The sequence below is a fragment of the Phasianus colchicus genome, chromosome 21, assembly GCF_987193195.1.
Source record: "Phasianus colchicus chromosome 21, bPhaCol1.hap1.1, whole genome shotgun sequence".
Classification (NCBI taxonomy): Eukaryota; Metazoa; Chordata; class Aves; order Galliformes; family Phasianidae; genus Phasianus; species Phasianus colchicus.
In genome coordinates, this window is record NC_143456.1 from 9,697,347 (window position 1) to 9,721,043 (window position 23,697).

Consider the following 23,697-nt stretch of genomic DNA (forward strand, 5'->3'; position numbering starts at 1 on the left):
CGTATTTCCTGTATAGTACTACATACCTTCAGCTAGCAAACACTAGGCACTCAAAGCTCCCCAAGAGCAAGAAAAACTCAATCCTGTGCAAAGGCAGCACGGCTTTACGTGCCACGTACAACATGCTTAAGTATTCAAAATAGGATTTCAGCAAGACTTAGCCAGTGCAAATACCTTGTGCCTGACCCCTGCGTAAGCTAATGTCATCCTGTGAGAACCAACGCCAGCTACAGAAGGGACACAGCAATGAAAGGGCCCTTTAATTCCACCACGCAGCACAGATTCCTGGTGGGGTCACTCAGTTCCCTTAATTTCTGTGGAAAATACAGACAGACTGTTTTCTCCCAAGCCATTCATGAACAAAAACAACTTAGTCCCTGCTGTCTTCCTAGTTTTCAGCTGTCTTTGGTTTTGATGTTAAGTTTGAGAGAGCTGGTTTTTGGCTGATTGTTTGCTGGTTTTGCCCCCTGCAAGATGCCCGTGGTATTGGCAGGAGGCAGAGCAAGCAATATGGGTTTTATGCAGCAGAGCAGCACCAGCCAGAGCCATCTGCAGGGCTGCACCCTGGCAGGGCCCTCCCCAGTGCTGTCCTGGCTGCAGTCAGCCTGCAGAGCTCCTGGGAGCAGCAGCAGCACAGCCAGGGCACTGCAGCCCCACACACACAGCCACGACCAGCTGCTCACGCTCCTGAAAATTAGCCCCAGCTGGGAGAGCTCAGCATTTCTTTGAGCAAAACGTGGCTTCAAGTTTCATATCAAAAGATACAGTGAAATTCACCAGAGCCGGACTTCACACCCTCCAGAGAACAGGAATAGATCACAGCCCCTCAGCCCTGATACAACTACTTGCTCTGAATCCCACAGGGCTGTTCCCTCCTCCTCCACTCCAGGTTACTCTTTTATGCGTAGGGGAAGCAAGGTCTGGAGGCAGGAAGAGGAGAACACAGCAAATCTATTTAAATCCCTCAGTCGTGTTAGCTCCCCACACACGGTTATGGGAAGAAAGGTACCTAAATATTCACTGAGTACAGACAACTCATCCACCACACCAGCCTGATTACTGCTCAGCAGCACTTCAAAACTGCACTGATATGTTAAATGAAGACAATTATTGCTTTAGGAAGACATCTCAGGACCAGAAAAGGAGATCACTGTTCAATATGAAGACGTACCAGGGGCAGGATTTTTGCAATATCCACCTAATGTGGGGACAAAGGTCCCAGAGGGAAGCAATTTAGCCTATAGATTTTGGAGCAGAGTCCTCTTGCAGAACTTCACCTGGCACTGCAGGACGGGAGGGATGGCGTTCTGCCCAGGGCCCTCCACACAAAGGCACGGCAGTAGTGCTCAGTGGGACCACAGCAGAGCTGACCATGACAAGGTTCATCAATTCCACTATTCATAGTTTACCATTTTCTGGAAGGAAACGGTATGTGCCGCATCCAAAAAACAACCAGAAAGCTCTGTCCTCCACCAGGACACCCAGCAGTAAAAGAGCACCTTTACAAGGGCACGTTCACAGCGGATATGCAGCAGGGCTCTCAGCGAAGCAGACTCTTCGCCAGGCTGCACCAAAGTAGGTCAGGGTGGGAAGCCCAGCTCCCATCGACGCAAAACCCCCAGCTAAGAGTCTTCCCAATATTTTTGTGATTTGAGTCATTACGACCCCACTAAAATCTATATGAGTTAGAGCAAAAACAGTAGCCAAAGCTGAGTGCCTTTGATTTGCTGTCATGCTTGCCTACGGCTGCAGCTGTCATGGGCTGCTGGGCATTGCAGGCACCAGGGGACACTGCCAGACTGCCCCACAGCCCCCACCCAGGCTCAAACACACGTCCTGCACAGGTCTCAGCCAAAGCCATCGCTGCTGGACAAACTGACGCAGGGCAGAGCCAGACCATTGGCAGTGGACGTGCTCTCATCCTATGGGCAAAATCTATCATTTTCCCCTCCTTCACTGCTCCACACTTACCTCTGAAGCTAAGAAAGCATGCACAGGCAGTTACACTTCACCCAGCCGTACCTTTTGGTGTGCCAAGCAGCCAGCTCTGTCAATACACCCACAAGCACACACTTCTGTGGCTAACAGAGCTCTTACAGTGCCGCCAATGAACCTTTCAGCACGTGCTTGCCAAAAGGAGAAAGAAGAAATGCATTTGGAGGCTAACGCAGCACTTAGCAAAAGCCAATGGCACAGCCCAAGAGAAGTGAGAGACGAAGAGAAGTGCACATTCTGTAAGTTATAAAATTCTTCCAGCTGCAAACAATGAGATCACTCCAAAAAAATAATCTTACTGCCTCTACAGCACAGAAAGCAGGCATTTAAATACATCCAACTTAGCACCAACTAATTTTTTTGTGATAGCCCTGACAAATCAGTGCTGAGAGCCCTCTGTTAAGATTCTAGATAACATTCTGCTAAAACAGAAGAACTCACAAGCAGCAAAAAGAAACGCATAAAGCAATTTACCTCCCCTCCCAACACACTCCAGATGATTTCTCTGAAAAGAACAAATGGAAAACTTTAACCCTTAGCCTTGATTAATTTCATCTACATAATACAGATGCACATGGCAATCAGTTACTGATGAGCAAGTTTTACTTCATATGCTGAGTCAAGCTCATGTCTTATGCAACACACCGCTTGGCTTTTTCACAAGGGTGATCTTTTCCTCTGATGTGAGACCACTGAAATCTTGCAACATGCCCACATTTGCTCATTACTGCTGTTGAAATACTTCCACAATCCTATGAAACACCACGTTTTCTTTCATTCTCTTTCCTCCCCACATAAACGGGTTGGTGAATTGCAAGAATTACCCTGCTCCCACCTTCTGCTCGCAAAAGAAAGATGGGAGGAAACTCACCAGCCATTATAAAAGCAACAGAGTTGTCGCTCTAAAGCGGATCAAATAACCCTTGACTAGGAATAAAAGGGCCCCTGAGGAGTGGCATCGAGAATGAAGAGTGGAAGCAAGATGAGAGAAAATATCCTGATTTTTTTTCCTGGGAAGGCAGCACCTTGCAGCTACAAGAGCTTGTCTCCCTCGTGTGATGTTTACTCAGTTATTGACCAGCAGACAAGTCATCTCAGTCTCCACAGGGCTGATATATCAGAGTCTTGGGAGAAACTCTGCCGGAGTCTGCAAGGCTCAGCATTTAAGCATACATTTTAACTTGCAGAGCTTGTAGAAGCCTCATTAGGTTGAGCAGGCTGCACAATCGAGCACAGTGCGCCTTAGTTTGCACGAAAAGAACAAAAAAATATCCCCACAGCTCACCAGAGCCTGTGAGGCTTCACTCATTAGATGTCTAACCTGATGAAAGTTTGATTTGAAGATGCTGGAAGAGTGCAAGACATTGTTACTGACATTATTGTTATTAAAGGAAGAATAAAAAATATTATTCCTAGCTAGGGAGGTCATAGCAAACTACCAAGCAAGTGATAAATCAGCCAAGGTCTCCAAAAAAAGACATTATTTCTCCTTTACTCCAACATCTTAATGTGCATGATTTTTTTGTGTGTGCTAGGAAGATATTTCTATAAATCCTCCTCTGTAGAAAGCTTTGCTTTCAGAAGGGGAAAAGTAGCAGATAAAATACTACCCATCAAAATGAACTCAAGTCTCCAGTAACATAACTAAATGTGTAATGTTACAGATGTTTTATAGCCAGGATGTCGGATCCATTTAGATCATTTTTACAAACCCAGCAGGAAGCATCTCCCCAGCACTGGAAACCACGCTAACAGGTCTTGGACCAACTGTTTATCCAAAGCTGCAGCCAGGGATCAACGATGCCTCCTGACCAGCACTCAGAGGGCTCTCCTGTCAGCCACATCCCAGAAGCCTGAGCCAAGAGGAGGTAGAAGGCTGGCGGAGCAGGCAGCTTTACTGCACGGGGCTGGGAAAGGGTAAGCAGGAGGGAAAAGTGGGGAAGGAGCAGAGCTGGGCTACCAGTGGAAACAACCTGGAAGGAGCAGACCATTGGTCTTAAAAACAGCAAGGCATGAGGCGTGCAGAAACAACACAGAACCGTTTCCTACCTGTGGCAGCACATGCAGCCCACGTGTTCCAGGAGCACACGTCAAGAGCAGCCCTACAGCCAGGCCCACGGCTGCAGCACGCCCACCTCCTGCCCAGCACTGAGCAGCCCCCGCCTGCAGCATGCCACGGCGGTACAAATGGCAGCCACCAGCATGCCGAGTTACAGCCACTGCGCTGCACACACTGCTGCCCAGGCTGACGGCACAGACTGACGTATGGTCGTACTTGTGAAGCCCATTAGCAAGTGGTACTCAACACTGAGAGATTTATTACCAGAATGATAACTGTCTCATGCTGCTTTGTTTGCTAATTGCAACTAGCTTCGCTTTCAGAAGGGTGGGAGCCTAATAAATCAGTTATCTCCAGGAAGAATTTATTTAAAGTCATTAACATTGTAAATCCAAGTACTTGGCAAGAGATTCTGCAAAAAATGATGTGTTTATACTTCGGCATTTGGATGGCAGAACACGCAGTGTGACTCAGCACCCAGTTCTGACACGGCCATCTCTAGCAGGATGCCAGTGGCTCAATACTTCAGGCCACAGAAAGAGCCCAGCCCCCTTCTCATGTGGTGACAGCCCAGGGGCTCCCAGCACACTCCTCCAGCCTTCTTCCAAGAAACAAGCCCAAAAGGCGGCATGTTACCTCCAGAGGACAGGGCTCCAGCTCCCGTTCACAGCACACTGCGCAGATTCCACTACTGACCAGGCTGCAACCATGGCAGAACACATCCTCAGGACAGCCCCACTACAGCTCCCTGGCCTGAGCATGGATTTGAGAAAAAGAAATGCACACCAAGGAAGCGAAGGCTCCAGGACAAGAAGCAGAAAGCTAGCATGTTATACTGGAGCTCAGCAACTTTCAGCTCCATCTCAGCCAAGCACACACACCAGCCCCTCACCAGGCATCAGCCCCAGTGCTCTGCTCCTTCAGAGACGCTCAGCCACCTCACTGCAAAGTCTGCACAAACGAATTCTCTGAAAACACCAGCAGAGCCACAGGGACTGTGCCTGGTGCCTCTCTCTGTTCTCAAACACCGACTCTCCTTGTTTCAGCACTCACAGAATTTGGCACTGAGAGTGCATTAGAAGAAAATTGTTGTCATGTTGACAGTCCTATCGTTTCTTTTTCTCCCCTGGGCTGCTAGACCTGCAGAGCTCAAAGAAACCACTGAACTGTGGTATTTTGGTCATCAGCTTAGCCTCCTACCCACTGTGAGCTAAGAAGAGGGGATCCTGGTTCCCTCCTTCCCTAGGCCGATGAGCACAGTGCTGTGCTGTATGCTGTCTTGTCTTGCTGGCTCCCTAAGTAGCAGCTGTCACAACGAAGGGGCTCCTCATTACCCGATTCATAATACCAACAGGTCTCTAATTATTACAGTACTGAAAGTAAGCAACTGGCCAGAAATACACTCCTTCCCTGTCTTCCCCATAGGGGAACTCTGACGAGTGTCAAGGACTATCACAGCTCCATACACTCAAACTTGAAAGCACCTAGACCGTTAGAACACTGCCAAGAATCTCAGACAGACAAGCCCAGTCACTGAGATGGCTGGATTTCCAGGTCTGGCAGGACATGAAAAGCTGGGACAACATTCATGAACAGCTACTTGTGCAGTATGACTCAAGACAGATCTGAACACCATTTACATCTGCCTCCTGCCTGATAAACCTGCAATTCAAACCTCAGTTCCAGTGCAAGAGAAAAGAAGAGCATCACGGATGCGGTGCCAGGGGAAAGCTGCAACCCCTCTGCCAGCAGATCACCCATCAGGAGGCAGACTGGCACAGCAGGAATCACCTCAGCCTGAAATCTCACACCGCACCCAACTGGAGCAACCTGCCGGGCTGCCTGCAGGGTGCTGGAGATCTCACTCCTACCAAGGAACCTCATGGTCTGAAAATGCCCTGGAGACTCCAACTCAGGGCAGGAGCTCTGCGCCTTGCTTTGCGTAGACACACAGGGGGCTAAAGACCGCTCCTGTGTTAACAGGAGACAAACCAGGAACCACATGAACACCTTTGAGACACAGATGGCCCCGTACATCACAAATGTCCACACACCAACATCATCTTTCACTGAAGCTTACACCTTACTTCTCCAGTCCCGTTTCTTTGCAGTGATATAAAATTTGTAAATGATCTGCCCAGTCTGAATTAACACATGGAAGATGCTTTCCTTTTAAGCAAAGGCTAACGGCACCAAAATAATGAGGAGGTCACCACAACCTCAGCAGCAGCCACACGATTCTGGCAGCACGCTGGGACCAACTCCCTCCCAGGCTCCAAGAGGACAAGCAGCCCCAATGCAGTGCCCAGGAACCTTCTGGCAGCCAGACACGCTTCCCAGCCCTTCACAGTGCTGATTTGCTTCCCAGCTCCACAAACTGCATCGTGCCAGTCTTTCTAGCTCCAAAGCTCTGCCCTCAAGGCAAAATGCAGCCAGCTGCGGCAAGGCTTTGATGGATATTCTCTGGAAAGAAGGGGAGAGGAAAAAGCAGAGGGGCTGGAGGTTTGAAAATTCCAGGTTATTCATTCAGTTCAAGTTCAGCAATCCGTCATCCATTGTTAAATCGCAGACCACATACTGAGAGTTAAAGACTTATATAGGTCTCCAGGGACTAATCGAGGAATGATTTCAGCTTCTAACTGTGCTCTAACCAGGCACTTAGGATGCAAAGCGCAAGTTTGTGATACTATTGTACTCTGCATCAAAATGACTTTTTGATACATTTCTGCAAATAACTAATAAGGAAAAAAACCCATCACCCTGGCATTTAACATAATTCTTTCCCTCCATCCCCCATCCTTATATTCACATTTGTGACAAACCGCTTCTGCCTTCAATTAGGTCTACTTTATGTATGCACGAAGCCCCCAAAATATGAGCGCTTTTATGCAACACCAGATTATCTAATGTGCACATATTTTGCAAAAGGGCGCTTTTAAAATATCTCGTCACAAAGAAAAAAGCATTCCATTCAGTAAGTGAGAAAGGAACAAAACACAAAGGCAGCAAAGAAGAATCGGAACGCATTTTATATTAAGCAATCAAGGGCTGTCACACGTTGAAAACACAAAGCGCTGGAAGTTTAAGTGGGCATTCACCAAGGACCTTACCCTGGAACACACTTTCTCAGCAATACAGAAAGCTCTCCTTATCAACGCACCGCAGTAAGAAGCAGGATCTCTGCCTATTTAAATACAACAACAACAACAACAACAAAACAGAGAAATAACTTCTCCTGACAGCCTGACAGCTGACATTCTTAACTGAAAAAGCTATGTGCCAGGAATTATCAGGCCTGGCTTTTCCCTCCCTGATAGATGACAGAGCAAAAAACAACAACGGCCACACACATCTCATAAATCACAACTTTTATTGGATGCCTCGGCACATAATAGCAACAGTCAAACTGAATAAAGACACTTTTCAGCGCTCATCTGTAAAATACTGGGGGAGGATAGAGATCATCCCCGGCGCTAACAGCATCTCCCAGACACAACAGGTATTAATATCAGCGCTGCCGTTTTTCTTATGCAGGTACCGCAGTAGTTTGGGGGCTTCTTAATCTTCCATCTTTTTTTTTTTTTTCCTCCAAAAGCATCGAAGAACGCAGAGAAGAAAAACAGAAATTAAGTGCAGGCGGAATAGAAGCAGAAAACAGAAAACTCTGGACAAACAAACACTGCAGCCCCACCGCTGCCAGCTCTGCTCTGAGGGCCGCAGCCCGGCCTGCAGCGCATGCTGAGCCTGCAGAGCACAGCCACCTGCGGCCGTGTGCCCACGTGCCTCCAGGAGCACCAGGAACCTGCCCCCAGATCTTCCGGAGCTAGAAGAGAGGTGAGTAGAGAAGACCCACGTGCTACAGCAGGAGAAAGCAAAGGTGGCAACCCCAGTCAAGAGAAATTCGCATGATCTCCCGAGTCAGCTGGAAGGAAGACTGAAATGACAGCTGAAGGAGTGGGACTGCAGGTGAACAGTAGGTGGAGGAGAGGAGGGGGAGGTGAAGGCTAATTTCCCAAAATAGACCCTTGTATCTGACAAGTCCCAATGGAAGAAGAGGACAACCATAGCTGTACCTCACAGAGCACCAGAGCAGCACCTCCCAACCCCAAAAGGGAATTCCCAGGCACTCTGGAAGAGTGAAACCCCCAGAGAAGGTACTGACCACCAGCAAAACCAGCCAGCAGCACACAGCACCAGTGATGGCACAGCGAGCATTCCAGATGCACCTCAGAGGGTCCAACACCACTGACAGCACAGCTCCCTGCTTCACCCACTTTTCAGCAGTCATTCCATCAGCTCAGAGCTACGACAGCACTGCACACAGGAGGTGGAAACACCTCATAACTGTGTAATAAGCGTGCAGTGAGCGCTGGGGCACGGGGCCTGAGCTCTGCGACGGGCTGAGGCTCAGCACAAGGCTGCACTGAGTTGCCTCAGACTGCAGCAACCGGTTCCAGTACAGCAATAATAGTAATGATAACAACAACAACTTCTACATTTATCTGAATTAGTGAAAAATAGTACTGTGCAAATGAATAGTTTAGAGGCACTTAATTTTTTTAATTTCAAGAAAAGCCTAAAAACACGTTTTCGTCTCCCTTATAATAGAGAATTCCTAATACAATCTTTCCAGCACATAAACCAAAGAAGGCAGAGGGGCATTTGTATATTAAATCAATTACCAGAACTTCCCTTCTCTTCAACCCGAGCTAATTAAAACTGCACGTGATCCATACCAATAATAGTATGGAGGATCACAGCTGGTGCTTTCAAAGTCAAGCAACAGAATAAAAAATACGAGGGGATCTTGGGCTCCGACTATACTGCGGCGAGACAAGAAAATAGATACCCAGCTCCTACCAAACTCCCAGCAGGGCAGGCCAGACACCTCGCTCCTTCTGAACTTCAACCATGAAGGCTGCAGTGCCTGAGCTGCCCCAGCTGAGCGCACAGCCCCAGCAGCACGCAGGGCACAGCAGCAGCTCCGGCCACTGCAGGTCCACCCTGAGCCTGCTGCCCACAAGGGCTTCAGCAGGGACTCAGCCCCTGCTCTATGGTTTTCCAACCACAGGCCCTGACCCCCAACATGAAGCGCAAAACCCCTCCTATGTCTGTTTCCAGTATTATCTTTTTTGAGAAAACAGACTGAGCATATGCTCTTGAGGCTTTTGCCCACACAGTGGGCGGGTGTTACGACAAACATTATGCAAGATGGGTACCAAATGTGTCTAAATATCTATAGCGGGGGGGTTTGTTTTCAACTTACCGTGTTAAGTTCAGGATTAACAGAACTGGGCCAGCACTGAAGCTAATGAAACAATTCGTGGGCTGAACGTGAGCCCTGGTCCCCAGGAGCGTTCACTCTCCCTACATCAGTCCTGCCCTGACAAAGGTGCGGCGCTCCTGCCACGCCATGCTGCATCCCAAGAGTGCTCATACAGTGCTGCTCAGGCACAGTGGGCAGGCCTGCCCCAGCTTGGCTGCAACCCTACTGCAAACAGCAACAATCCACCGAGTTAGGCAGCGTTTGGGGGATTCGCAAAGAGAGGCACTGTCAGAAGTGCTTTTATTTCCTCCTGAAGAAGTGTAAGGAGGAAAGGGAGGGGGTGGGGGTTTTGTTTCCAATATCCATCTGCTCCTGCTGCCATTCTGCATGTAAAATCACACTTCTGAATCTGTGACATCCTGCCTGGTTGCTGTGGAAATAGCTATGCCGTCACAGGCAAAGGGCAGCTCCTTCAGCCTGGGAATAAGCAGCAACAAAGATAATGTGTTCACTTAAGCGATGCTCTTAAACAAACCAACAGCCAAAAAGCTTAGATAAGGGGAAAAAATTAGAGAGAATACAACAACCAGAGCAGATTTGCCTCTACACCACATGTTTTCTAAGTTCCCCAGTAAGACATTAGCATTTCTTTAATTTCCAGTCTTTCCTTTTGTTCCATTAAGAACTATAAAATCCACAATTAATGAAAATTCAAAAATGTTTCTGTTCTCTAAGCATGTAGCCATAAACATCAGCACATATTGTATTATTTCTAATCAGCTTCATGGGAAGGAGACATACATTTGTCTGAAGTACTGCATCATTCTTTCTGTGCAAGAGGCCCATTACCAGACTGTACTTATTTGCAAGTCAAATACAACGCCACTATTTGAACACATTTCCAAGCCCCCAAAAACAAGGCAGTAGTTTCGGCTACCCAGAGCTAACTCGATCTGACAGCCACAGCACTGATGCCTGCCAGCGCTGATTGACTGGGTGGATATATTTAGGCACGGGAGCAGAGGAGGGGGGAGGGAGCAGCTGAGTTGCTGAATTCAAGCACACTGCTAGTAACCAAAAATAACAAGCACTGGATCAGCGACGTCGCTCAGAATGGACTCAGCTCTATCATGTAGAATCCAACTAATGGAGAATTTACTACCACAAGGGCAATGCCAAAAACGACACAACACGTTCAGAAAAGCAATCAGGAAATAAGCATCTAGGTAATATGCATCCTATGGAATCACCATTTCCTTCCTGAATGCATTTTCTAAAATTTCCTAAATAGAGAAGAAAGCGTGAAATTCAAATGTCTTCTTTTAATTATCATTTTTAAAGCAGGGACTGAACAAATTCCATATAAGGGGAGTACATCACACACCTATTCCATAGCCAGAGCCTCCTCTCTCAGCTGCACTCCTCGCTCAGCAAAAGATGCCAGCTGCCACTAGCTGAGGGAAAGGACCCTCTTCAGGATGAAAGGGCAGCACTGAAAATGAACTGAAGAGCAGGATTCAATTTTTTCTGCCCTCTTCTAAGTGCTAAGATAAACCCTGGAAAACGAGCTGTATTTATGCACGTAAATCAAACCCCCACCGAGCACTGGCGGCACATCTCCAGTTCAGAAAGGAGAAGCAGGGTGGGTCGGTTGGGTTTCTCTGACCAAACTCTCTGGGCACTCACAGTCTCCACTCCGCCCCAGGATCCCGCACACTTCCCAGGGAAGCCAGCAAACAGAACCAGCCCAGGGCCCTACAGACACCACCCAACAGCACTGTCCTTCGAGCTGAGCACCCAGCGATGTGCGAGGAGCAGCCTGCGGGCTGTGAGGGGATCTGTGTGTGCTGCTGTGGCCGAAAGCAGGCAGATGGCTGGGGGCAGTGGCAGGAAGCAGGTACCCAACTAACACAGCTCCTTCTCTGCAAGTGCTTTCCTAACAGTGATGCCTTAAAACATTGAGGTTGTTTAAGAAAAGAGAACCTTAAAATGTAAGTGGAATCAGGCACCAGAACCTTAATTTATCAATTAGACACCATCTGTGGATTGTGTTCCTTGAAATAATTGTTGGATTTGACAACGCACTGCTGCTCTACAAAGTTTCTGCCAGCCTTGCTACCATTTAATTAAATTTCTGCACTTAACTTTGATTGCACTGAAAGCACTGCTGCTTTCTGCCGACGGAGTCCCTCAGCCACCTGCTGTGTTAGAACTAACCGGGTTTCCACACTTTTATCAAAAATTATGTTTCTTATTTTTAGCCCTTGTCTTTTTCCTCACAAAAAGGGAAAGTAATAATAAAGAACAGAAGATTCAGCACGCTAAAGCCACAATAACCAGCATGTAAAGAAGCAGAGACTTTTACATCTCCCAGCTCACGTCAGACTCTTCCCTTTTTGTTTCTAACTATGTAACAAGTGTCAGGACATGATTGCTTAACGTGCTGCGCTTTGCTTAAACAAAGTGAGCTTCCTGTGCCTCATTATATTTGTATACACCTCTTGTATTTGTATCCAGAGATAAAGGCAAACATCCCAGCAATTTACATACATAAATATTGCACACAGAAATAAGAATCAAGATGTCATTCTCCCCTTAACTCACAGCTTTGGGAAAGAGAACTTCAGTAATGTCCAACGAGCAGCACGAGGGGCCCCAAAGCCTGCCAAGAGCAGCACCCGCCCGGCTGCGGGCAGCGACTCCGAGCCCACAGCGAGAGCACACAGCCCAGGAGCACTCACTGCTGCACCCGAGCTTCTGGACCAGAACACAACCAGCTGCATGCACAGTGCTGGCATGGGCTCACTCTGCTGGAAAAAAAACTGGAATGGTATGTTTGCCCATTTCCTCAGCTGTGAAGACCGCTGTGTCAGACTCCCTTCCAACTCCTTGCTTGTTGCTTGCTTCGTCAAATGTAACACAAGGATCAAGGTAGGTGGGAACTTGGGTTCTCTTCCCACCCTTCTGATTGTTAAAATGGGAAAAGTATTTCCTCTGCTCACATGAAGGAGCTCATGCTAAATTAATGCACGCTAGACGTTTTTAAATCCTTACTGTAAACGCTGTGGAACTACAAAGATATATTTCACCCACTTGCGCTAAAAAAAGTCAGATTTAATGACAGAGGAAATTCAAAGCCAATGGAAATAAGTCAGCACTTACGTAGGGTCCGTAATTCAGGGCAGTGCAGCAGAACACCGAAGGAGGTCACAATGACGACCCCAAGTCTGCTTCTGGGCTTTGCTCAGGCCAAGCAGAGCCAGTCATTTAGATACTTAAATTGTTCTAATAAACCTTCACAGAAGGTTATGAAATATTTATTAGCAACCTGTGGGGCTGGCTGGCAATGCTCCAAGAAAAGTACAGGATTTAGGCAATTTTGTAAAGTACATATTCTACAAGCAGAGAGGATGGAGTAACTCTTAAGCCAGCTCACAAATAGGTGATGCATCTCATAGAAAGTTACAATTGCACAATTAAGGCTCAGCAGCAACCCTCCAGCCACTCCTGCAGATGAAGGCCGTGCGGCCGCTCGGCACCAGGCACAGCTGGAGCTGTGTTCCCTTCCCAAGGCTCAGGCCATACTGATCTCTCCAATCTCTGTTATTACACAAACCTATTTTACTCTTCACCCTCAGCACACCTGAAGTATTTTATTTTTTTTTTTGTGCCTCTGTAAACAATCTCAGCAGGGTCCGAGGGAAGGCCCTGTTTCCATAATCACAGCTCTAGCTCTGCCATTTTTAATAGCTGGGTACATCCAAAGTCAGCACGAGCCCGAGGTACTCCTGGGAGAGACGAGGACGTGAACCAACACAGGGCCACGGTGCCACGGCCCCAGCATGAGCGGCACCTCCTGAGCCAGCACTGGTGCTGAGCTGCTACAGAGCACAGCAGCATCCCCAGCCCAGGAGCAGCACGGGGAGCACAGAGCCCACATCGGGCCCAGCCAGCACCACGCAGGGCGGCTTCCATGGCCAGGAGTGTGGACTGGGGCCTACTGAGTTACTTGGAGGCACAGGACAGGAAGAGACACTTCTCTTTGTCTTCAGTTCTGTCCTAAATTAACTTTTAATATGGAACAGAATGTCACATTTGTGTCTCGTAATCTAAAAATTTCTCCTTATGCAGTAGCAGTAAGGAGGACTTTTAAAAATTAAATAGAGCTAAAAACCACGCAAGAGTGTATTTCATGGCTATAAAAAAGCATTTTAAATGTAGAGTTAAAAAGGTGTTTCAAGTGTTTTCATCAAAGTCAGGAGAAATGGAAGGAAAATAGGATTATAAAACATTTTTCTTCAAAATCAGCTCCATGACTCAGAGCACGCAGTAGCTTTTTTGCTGCTGTGAAGATCCCATGTCCCAGCCCAGGCAGCACTGCATCCTGTTGGCTTGTTGGATAAATAACAATTGTCAGCCAGCTGCCCCTGCTGCCATACCCGCTGTGCTGCCAGCCGTGTTACCCCCAGGAAGGGAGCGCAGCTCTGGTCAATGGCCTTCAGCTGCTGATGACAAACAAGATGCAGAGGCAAGGCCCAAAGCCAAGGGAGCAGAAAAGCCAAACCCAGCACTGTAAGCCCCCCCACCGGGCCCAGGGTGAGGGCTGGCCTGCTGCTCCCCATGGCCACGGGTAGAAGAGCTGCTCCTCGCAGATGAGCGGCCAGAGCCGGCCTCGCTCTCAGCAGCACTCCTGAACTCATGCAGCACATTCCTTTCATAATCCCAGCTGCTCAGAGATGAGCACAGGGACAGCCCTGCCGCTGCTCTGCACATCCCTCCTGCAGTCAGAATTCAGCCCCGCATCTCTGCGCAGTCCAGGCTTATTTTTATGTCTGTTTTCTGACAGCACAAATTAAGAGTGTTTGAAAACACAAGCAGCGTGTCTGCTGTTACTAAAGTTAGAGCACAGCCACACAAAAGCCACCCAGAGCACCGGGAAGGATGCGGTGGGCAGCGCCAAGCGCTGCTGGGACTGCTCAGATCTGCCTTGCTCCTCCTCAAGGTTCCATTCTACCACTAAGCCACAGTGCAGCTACGAAGCACATGAAGAACAGCAACCAGAAACACCACCATCTCTGGAAGGGAAAGCTCAAAATCATCAAAAGGATGAACCCGAGCTCATTTTGTCAGAGGAGGTTTAAGAAATATCTGCATCTAATGCAAACGCGGGGCAGAAGAGGAAATGTCTCACCTGAGCAGCTCTCACCCCCACAGACTGCATGCAGGAGACCAAACAGCAAATGCTGCAGGAAGGTGATGAACCGGTGCACGGCAAGCAGCTGCCTGGCGCTGCCCTGGGGGATCCCCACCACACACACTTCCTGCACACACCGGCCTATGACACAACGGGGTTCTATTAGTGCAGCTCTATTACAAAATTAAAAATAAATCCTCCAAGTTGAGACAGGTCCACACAGTCTCCCAACCAGTAGCTGAAAATCAGATGAGAATTCACCAGCCTCCCCCTTCTCACCTTCCCAAGTACCATTCTTCCTCCAAATCTTGATTTTGTTAAAAAAAAAAAAAAGTCACAGCAGACGAATCGCTGTGATCTGACAGCCAGGAGCTCGTGTACTTGGAACAACACAGAGCCCTGGGATGTGACACAACCCCTCACAGCCGACTGCTGTGGGTGCTGCCTGCATGGCAGCGCCTTCTGGAGACGTCGCAGTGATCGCTAAAGGCAACGGCGTCAAATGGCACATCGTGCTGCCTCCCAGTGCCCCGTGGTGTTTCTTCTCTCCTTTATTTTTTTCATTTAGTGAACCACAAAGTTTATTTTCCTAAGTTTCTGCAACAACACTTAAAGCAATATCCTTCAGCTCATTGTTTTTTCATAAAATTCCCCAAGTGCCTCAAATCTTTACCACCAAACCTCAAACTGAGATTCCAATTGTAAATCAAGCAAAGCAAGCGCCGATCTACCTCTCACCTTAAACCAACAGGATATGACAATAAAAACATCCTGGTTTGGTTGCCTGAAGCAAGCAAAGCATCCACGTCAGGATTATAAAGTACATATGCAAGTCAACATACCCCACACAGACTTCCTTCCTTTGCATTAATCAAAGTGCAACTGAACAGCACCAAGATGCAAATTACCAAGAGAGTTCAGGGACATGAAGGAAACAGAAGGATTTGGCGTCTGGATGCATTCTGATTTGAGTAGTTGGCAAACTACAACAACTCTTCAGAATTCATATGAGAAAGACTTTATTTAAAGAGGAAAAAAAAAAAAAAATCAAGGAAAAAAACCAATACTGTTCCCCTCAGTTAATAGTGGGAATGATGCAATTACAAGAGGAGCCAGGATGCCCTCAGGCCCTGAACTCTGTTCTAACTACAGACAAGGGGGAGCAGAGAAAGCAGAGTTGTTGCAGTCCCTCCTGGAGCACCGTGTGGCCCACGTCCAGCAGCCACCCGGCCCTGCAGGAGGGAGCGGGGCTGCAGGTGGGAGCCGTGTTGGGAGGCGGCTGTCTGAGCAGAGCGGCAGCAGCCCCAGCCCGCAGCCATGTGGCACTGGCAGCGCTGCAAGGTGCTCTGAGCTCAGACAGCTCATGAAATTCCAGCGCTTCCACCGCTACGCAACTGATTAAACAGAGTTATCTATGGTTTCAATAGGCTCTGCAGCCCAGATTTCTTCATTAGGAAGCGGTTACCAAACTACCGTGTAGGGATGGATTAAGAACAGGAGAGATTATGATGAACTCTGCTGCTTTTAAAAGAAATCAGATCAAATCTGCAGCAGAAGGTCTGCCCAAGGAAACGGGGAATCAGGAACACTTTGTGCATTAAATATAATGGCACCCATAATTTCTGACCTACCCTGAAATGAATTTGCAAATGATTAGTAACACACCAAACGAAAGACAGAGCCTCAACTGGCTGCTAATCATCACCAAATAATGATATTTCCATATAGGTGTAAACATGCATACAATTCTTGCATTAAAAAAAAGCTGTGAAGTCCCACCATTCTTTTTAAAAAATGACATGAAATTCCTTGTCAAAGAAAAGACTGAATACCTCTGCCTGTCTATAGAAACAGAGCAAAGCAACTTCTGCACAGAATACCATTCACTGGAAACCAGCACATATTTTTTTCTCCTTTACATATAATTTGTGTATTGAGATAATTCAACGAAATCAGCCAGTGCAGACCTAATTAAGGAACCTGGAAACTGACTGAACTGTGCAATGATGTAGGGTGGTTTTTCGGTTGCTTATTTTTTTGGTTGCTTGTTTCTTTAGAGAGAGATCTGGCCTGAAATCTCATCAGTCCCACACATCCCAGAATCAGTCCCTGCTTTCGCGGCAGATGGAAACTACGTTTACAAATCGCCCAACACAACTCATGCTCGAGATGAACAAAATGCAGCTGTCTTCATCTGTTAAGTTACACCCTGCGCTTCCCACTATAAGGAGACAACCTGCAGGTGTAGCACTCTTCAAGGCCAGACACTGAGATCTAAAATAGAAATACAAGTGGTTAAACTGAAAAGAGTTCTGTGCCTGTTTGTGCACACTGGGTGTGAAGATCTGGGAGCCTCTCAGATGGTGGTGGGAGCCCAGAAGGAGAGCAGGGCTGTAAGGCATCAGGGCTGGAACCCTCTGCCCCTCTCGCTGCCTCAGAACCACAGCTGAGATCTTTTCAAAGTGTGCTACCAGTCCTGGGGCCGTGCCCGCGCAGCACTTACACAGCACTAAGTTAGGCTCCAGCCGCGTCTGCCTCCCCTCAGAAGCCTTTTTATTTTTATGACCTTAACTGCCCAAAGTGCCCACCTCCAAGGACTGTCTGATGCTGCACCAATAACCGCTTGGAAGGAATGCAGCCGGAGCTGGGAGCGAGGGCAGCAGCTGAAGTTCAGCAGCAGCAGAGCAGTAGCCAGAAAGCAGCAGGAGGCAGAGGCCCTCCGCTGTCCTGCTCCTGCTCTGGGGTTTGGTCTGGGCAGAAACAAAGGGTGTACGGCCCCTCCGTCCCTCAGCCGCATATTTCCAAGTCATCTGCTTTTGACGGGCTTCACACCAAAGCCCACCACGTTGGCCATTAGGGTCAGGCACGCTTTACTATCGCATACAGCAATTTAAAAACAAGTTGATGCTGCTCTAAAATAACATTTTACGCTGGCACCCTAATCATTATTATGGCTTCTGACAGGCTTTAAATACAATAGTATTAACTGCAATTAATTCATTTGAAATTAATGTGGATATTGCAAGCACTTCAGCAAGATCTCCACTGCAATTCACCATTCATTACCGGACCATTATTTTTTAAGTGTTATCCATAAAGCAGGCTGCCAGTGCATTTGCATTTAGGTGACAGAGTCAGGAACATAGCAGAGCAATAAATCAGCACAAAAATTGTGCAGAATCACCACAGCTCGTTGTGTCAAGCTTTAATCCCCCCGGTCTGTGGGGCTGGGGCACAGCAGGCGGCACAGCCCCGATCCTTCTGCCCACCAGCAGACAGGAAACAAATGGTGGCGGTTCCAACTGAAAACGAAGCTGGCATACCCAGAAAGAGGCAGAAATGAAATGCATCGTACCACTGAATGCACTGCGTCTGAATTCCTCCCTGGGAAAAAAAATTACTTTGGTGCAGTTAATGGCCATTTTTAGAGCATTAATGACCTCAGGTGAAAACAAACCGGTCATTAAAGACACATTTTAAGGGGATTAGCTGCCATCAAGACGTACAAGTGACTTAAACCGAAGCAGCTCCCAATAAACCCCAATGTATAATTTCCGAGGGGTTACCCTGAGCGGCTCCGCAGCTCCCAGGAGCGGTGCTGAGCTGCCCTGCCTGGGAGCACTGCCACAGCAGTTCCGTCTTCCAATTTGCTGACTGAACTGAAAACAAGACAGGACCAAAAGCAGGAGGATAAATTTGCTCATGATTAAACAAACATGTTTGCAGTTTGTTGGCAAATCTTAAAAAAGGAAAAATTTCTTTTCAAGTCAATCCGCAACATCTTGTTTTAACTCTAAATGGAAATATATTGCATTTTTTCCCCAGTTTGTTTAACCCCTCTCTAACCTTTTGTCTTTCAGACCTACTTCTAAATAAGAAGGACCCACAAGAGAAGAACTGGGGGCTTGTTTTCAAGAACTATCAGCGCTGTGTCCCCCAGTCTGTGCCCTCCCAGCATCCTGCACCTGCTCCCCACAGCCCACCTCTCCCAGAGGCACTTCTTGAGGCCGCAGGTGCTCACAGCAGTGCCACACGATCCCAACAGCAGGCGCTTCGTGCAGGATGCCCAGAGCTCAGCTGGCAGGGAACAGCGTGCCCAGGGACAACCCCAGAGCAGCGCGGAGGTCCAGTGAACACCAGCAAAGCACTGCTCTGAGCAATGCCCTGCAACAGGCCTGCCTGGGACACGGGCGCTCAGTCCCAGCCTGCTGTCGAGGCCTGCAGCACAGCTCACTGCCAGCCATCCTGGCTCTAGACAGGAGAGGTAAGGCATTTAATACCCACGGTGCCTCATGATAAAGCCCTAAGATACTAAAGGGCACTAAAGCTGTCAGAGAAAACACAAGCAGATCTTCAGGCAGTATCACTGTCATGCATTCCTTTGTAAGGAGCCTCATAAGAATGCTGAGAACACAGAGAAGGGGAAGAGACAGACTTGAAAAGTAAATAAAAGCAGGCTTTAGTTCTCTGCAAGACCAAAACCATTTAAATAACAAATACACTGCTAAATACATACTCTCCAGAACTTAAAGCCATTAAAAACAAGTGTTCTTTTTATCACCAAAACCTTTGGGGAGATTTTAGAAGTTTGCTTCATCCTCATAAAATAACTGTATCAAGCTGTAAAACTTTATTAATACGATCAAACAGTGCTCTGCAGAAAACCAACAACAGGTTTGAGACTTACATTTCTACCACTAAACAGCAGCACTATCAAATAAAACACGCTCCGCTTCTCCATAGCTGAATCCTTACTGCTTTGTGACACTTATCTCTAAGTCTAAAAAAAGAGATCAATCTTCACAAAATCTCCTGCATCTCCACCTACCCTACATCCCATTGTCTGTATGCATGGTACAAGAGGGGTCTGTCTGAAGCAGTAAGGAAGCCTTTGCTTCAAAAGAGTCTCAGCAAAGTTCTCCAAGTTCTGAAGCCCTCAGATGACAGCAGCCCTGCTCTGGAACCCAAGGTGAGGATCCTCCCAGACAGCCTGCACCTCCCTGAGCCCTTCCCCACTGCGGAAAGGACTGAAGGAAGTGAAAGCGGTGGGAATCCTTCCCCAACACAAACCAAGGGAAGCCTCGGGGATGTTTCTAGCCCTGTCTTGTATTCCAACCTGCTCAACCTCTAAATTTGCTTTAATCTTTTTGTCAAAACAAAAGACAAAAACCAGCCCTTTCCAAGAATGCAGAAAGGCAGAAATCCAAACCCGATTCAGCTTAAATCTGCGCTTTGCCAAGGCCTGAGCTAGGTATTTATTTGGGGAAACGAGGGGCTAATAATCTCTTCCCAAGGTCATTTTAAGTTTCCCGTACTGACAGGAGAAGATGATTTACATGTGCGGGATGTATCCCGTGTACTCACTTGGGAAGGTAAATACGGCTTTTTAAAACACCCCCCAGAAACACACGCATAAAAACCCACCCAGCAGTCCCCAAACTCAATCCCTGCCTCCAGCGCCTGCACCCGCAGTCAGCAGGGCGTACAGGACATCCGCGTCCCAAGAAGGTGTTGTGCCAACATCCCTTAGAGCTACATCAAATATAATTTTCAAACCAATTAGCTCAAAAAGCATCAACACCAAAGCAGTGCCTTCCACATTCTAATTACTAGGCCATCCTATTCAATTCTTAATGAGAGAAGAGACAAAGGCAGTATATGTATTAGGGTCTACTTCAAGAATTCTTTTTCTTTTAGCAAACAGATCCTCTTTTGTTCTGGTTAAACACCAATTACTCCGTTCTCTCTAACATGCAAATCAGCTGAAAATAGGGCACGATGTATCTCGATCCTGCACCACTACAAGTTTGAATGAAGGGGGAAAATAAAGCAACCCTCTAGGGGTTTTCAATTCCAAGTACTTTGTACTCTGATAAAGCTCTTTTCAAAGAGCTTTTTGTATGCAGTTCCCATAAGCAGCGATTTTGCCTTTATGCCAAAAGAAATAGCACATTCAAGGTGTACAATATAAGCAAGGAAAGTAAAAGTGGCCGACAAAGCTGTTTACATGTAGTGCTTAGCTGTCTGTAGCATGGGGCACATCACTGCACACCGAACTTACTTTGGGACAGGAGGAGCTCCACAGGGCTGCCCCAGGATGCTCTCACATGGAAACGTTTTGGATTAAGTGTCAGCAGTTCTGGAGTCTTCATCAACCACACTCGTTGGTCTCAGTAGATTCAAGAGTGCAGTGCAGGTACCCCCGAGCTTCTGCTGGCTGCATCCCCTCCCAAACCCAATGCCATGCCCAAAGGCTCAGCCTGGAGATGTGCTTGGGAACCCAAACCCAGTGCCGCTTCCACATGCTCCGTCCCTGCTGGAGTCTTTTCTAACAGGTAGCTTTTAAGTGTTGCTCTCTTTGTGAGCACTTTGAGCAGTGTCAGTAGCAATTCAGAGCTGTTAGACGCACAGACACATGTGCAGCTCTACACAGAAAGACCTTTTTACATGGAAATTCACTATCTCTGAAAGATGACCTGAGCCCTAAGTTTGCAGCTGAGTTCAGGAGCACAAACAGTGGCACTGCAGTGACAGAGGTAAGAGGGTCACACTTCTTCCCCTGCAAAGCATTCTAATCTCTGTTCCGGGAGAAAAGGGAAGAGAGGCTATTCATTGCGTGCTGTGCACAGAACGAGGCAGAGATCACAGTGGATTCCAGCTTGGAAAAGGGGTACAGAAACCTCCCAGATCAAAAGTAGAGTAGCATCAGCAGTCTAAAGGTAACTCCCTCCGCCTCGAGTGTCAGAAGCATCCTAGAAATCTGAGGCAGAAGGGCAAAGCATCACGGAGGAAGTAGCAGCTTGAACTGATCATCCCACATTACATCCTTTGTGGCGTGACTCAGTTACACAGAACACAACCACACAACTAAATTTAAAAATGCATTAGAAGGGGAAGGAACGTGCCATAAGAAGTTTACTGAAGAGCAAACAGACACCAAGCCAGCTCACTCGGCTCCACTTGGCCTGCTCACTTCCACGCTGCGGCTGCCAGGCGCAGGCAGGGCAGCTCCTGCCCCCCAGCTCCCGCAGCGCCGCGCACCACAGGGGCTGAGCACACGCACAGCTGCAGGGCGTGAGTACAGCTAGTAGAGAAAAAGCCTGAATATTCTGTATAAAATTGTAATTGAATGTTTATAACACCATTCATATAATCAAATATTAATTACACATGCTTTAATACATATGTTGTACACCAAAAAATCGCCCCTGCTGGGTTTTTTTTTTTGAAATATATATACATGAAATATGCGAAAATAGATCATTTCAAGGAGACAGACCCCAGAGTATTTCTCATTTACAAATTCAGCCAAAAAACACAATGTATTAGTCTCTTCTGCCAAACATTATAGACAATCTTCCAAAACAGTTTTCATCTGTTCTGTTGGCCTTTAATATAATTTCTGATTTATGTCATTTTAAGTTTTTTTCCCCTTCTGTAGCTGAGGAGGAAACAAGCGTTCTTCTGATTCCAGATTCAGGACTTCTTTAAAGAGAAACCAAAAGTAATAAATCTGAGTGTCGTGCTGCTACTGTATCACACAAGCGAGCAGTATTACAGCATGTGTTGACTATAGCTTCCAAGCAAAAAAACGCATTGAGTGACAGTGTTTTCTTACATTACATGCTCTTTTTCTTGCCTGAAGAGTGCATTTCCTCCCATTTCCACTCAGATGTTCTCCATACAGCAGAACTGCACACATGCAGCAGTGGCTGAGGCTCAGACCCTCTCCTCCTCCTCTCCCCACCACCAGGCAGTAGCAGCTCAGGGACAGGATGCAGCCACCTCGACATGGGACATGCTATCAGCCCTCCTATCTGTTCCACGGCTGCCAGGACCAAACTAAGCTCCACAGTGTGCTGCTATCCTTTGTGCAGTTTTTACTCCAACCTTACTGTGAAACAAAGCACGGGAGGACAAAAGGGTACAAGCAGTACCTTTCCAACGAGAAAGGAACCAGACTGACATTCCTGTTTGTACTTCTCACCAGGACAGAAAGTTTCTTACCGAAGATTATTATGTATAAGCTGTACACTGGCAGAGCTCCCCTACCTTTCTGAAGGATGACCACACACGAGCGGCTCCAGGTTGGGCAGGACTACCCTGAGCTTAAAGCAAAGCATGCACCTGATCACTTCTCAGTCAGAGAAATCTCTGCAAACTGCACCTTCCCCTTTTCCAAGGGAAAGGCTCCCTGAGCTACTGCCAGTCCTGGCCACACCATCTTGAATGCTGAGCACTACACACCATGCTCCAGTATCAGCACTCAGCTCGGGGTCAAATCAACTGCACTAACAATAATACTCTTCTTTTGGGTCAGTACAAAAGGGGAAGGAGGGCAGCCTGAGAGAAGCCTGAAAATGGAGAAGAAAACGAGCAGTAATAGTGGCAGTTAGCCTGGTGAGCACATAGATATCAGGCTGTCTTCAGTTTACCACTGAGAGCTAAGGATAACCGCAGGGCACTGTAAAATGTTCATTCCTTTGCATTAATTGCTGCTGGAGTCATAGTTTAGTATGTTATATATAATACCAGTCTCAGCTTGCTCTAATTCTTCATCCTATTTGTTTTGGCCAGGGTAATTTGGAGGGGAAAAAAAAAAAAAGAGAAAATGCTTTTAATGATTATTTGAAGCGTATGACACAAGGCACTGCCAGGATGTCCTGCAAGACACAGGGCCGGTCCTGCAGGCACTCTGCCTTCACCTCCATACACACAGACTGAGCCTGAGAAGAGCTGTTTTCCACATCCCCAGTTGAAGGGGAATCCATTGTCAGGCCCATGGAAGCACGAGTGAGCACACATCCATGAGCACAGAGCACCATACCCGCACCCACGGCACCCAGCTCTGCAGCAGCCCCTTCCCCTGAGGGCGTGCATGAGCCAGTGGACCATGCAGAAGGAACCCCAAAAGGCCCCGACCACAGGAAGAACAGCAGCAGCAGGCTCTGAAATGAGCACTCAGATTTAAAAACACACACAACATCCTGAAAACCACATGCAGACGAAGCTGATCCTATCACCCCGGCTGCCAGGAGTTACCAGCACCAGTCACACCGCTCCCTGCTGCCGTGACCTCCACCCTCAGAAGAGAAAGCCCTGCTGCACACATAGCAAGTAACCTGCTTAAAAAAAAAAAAAAACAACAACAACACAGCCCAACGGTGGAAAGCCAGCTCAACT

The 23,697-nt window shown here is 47.5% G+C and overlaps 1 protein-coding gene across 15 annotated transcripts in view; it reads right to left on the minus strand.

Moving 5' to 3' along the window:
• Positions 1-23,697, minus strand: part of MSI2 (musashi RNA binding protein 2) — a 185,744-nt gene that overhangs the window by 123,268 nt on the left and 38,779 nt on the right. For 6 of the 15 annotated variants that reach the window (XM_090122352.1, XM_090122348.1, XM_090122347.1 and 3 more), the window contains exon 6: positions 14,512-14,655. The exons of the other annotated variants lie outside the window; for them this stretch is intronic. In XM_090122352.1, coding sequence (XP_089978478.1) covers positions 14,512-14,655 — 144 coding nt within the window. The remainder of the gene's footprint in view (positions 1-14,511; positions 14,656-23,697) is intronic. 15 annotated transcript variants of the gene reach the window in all.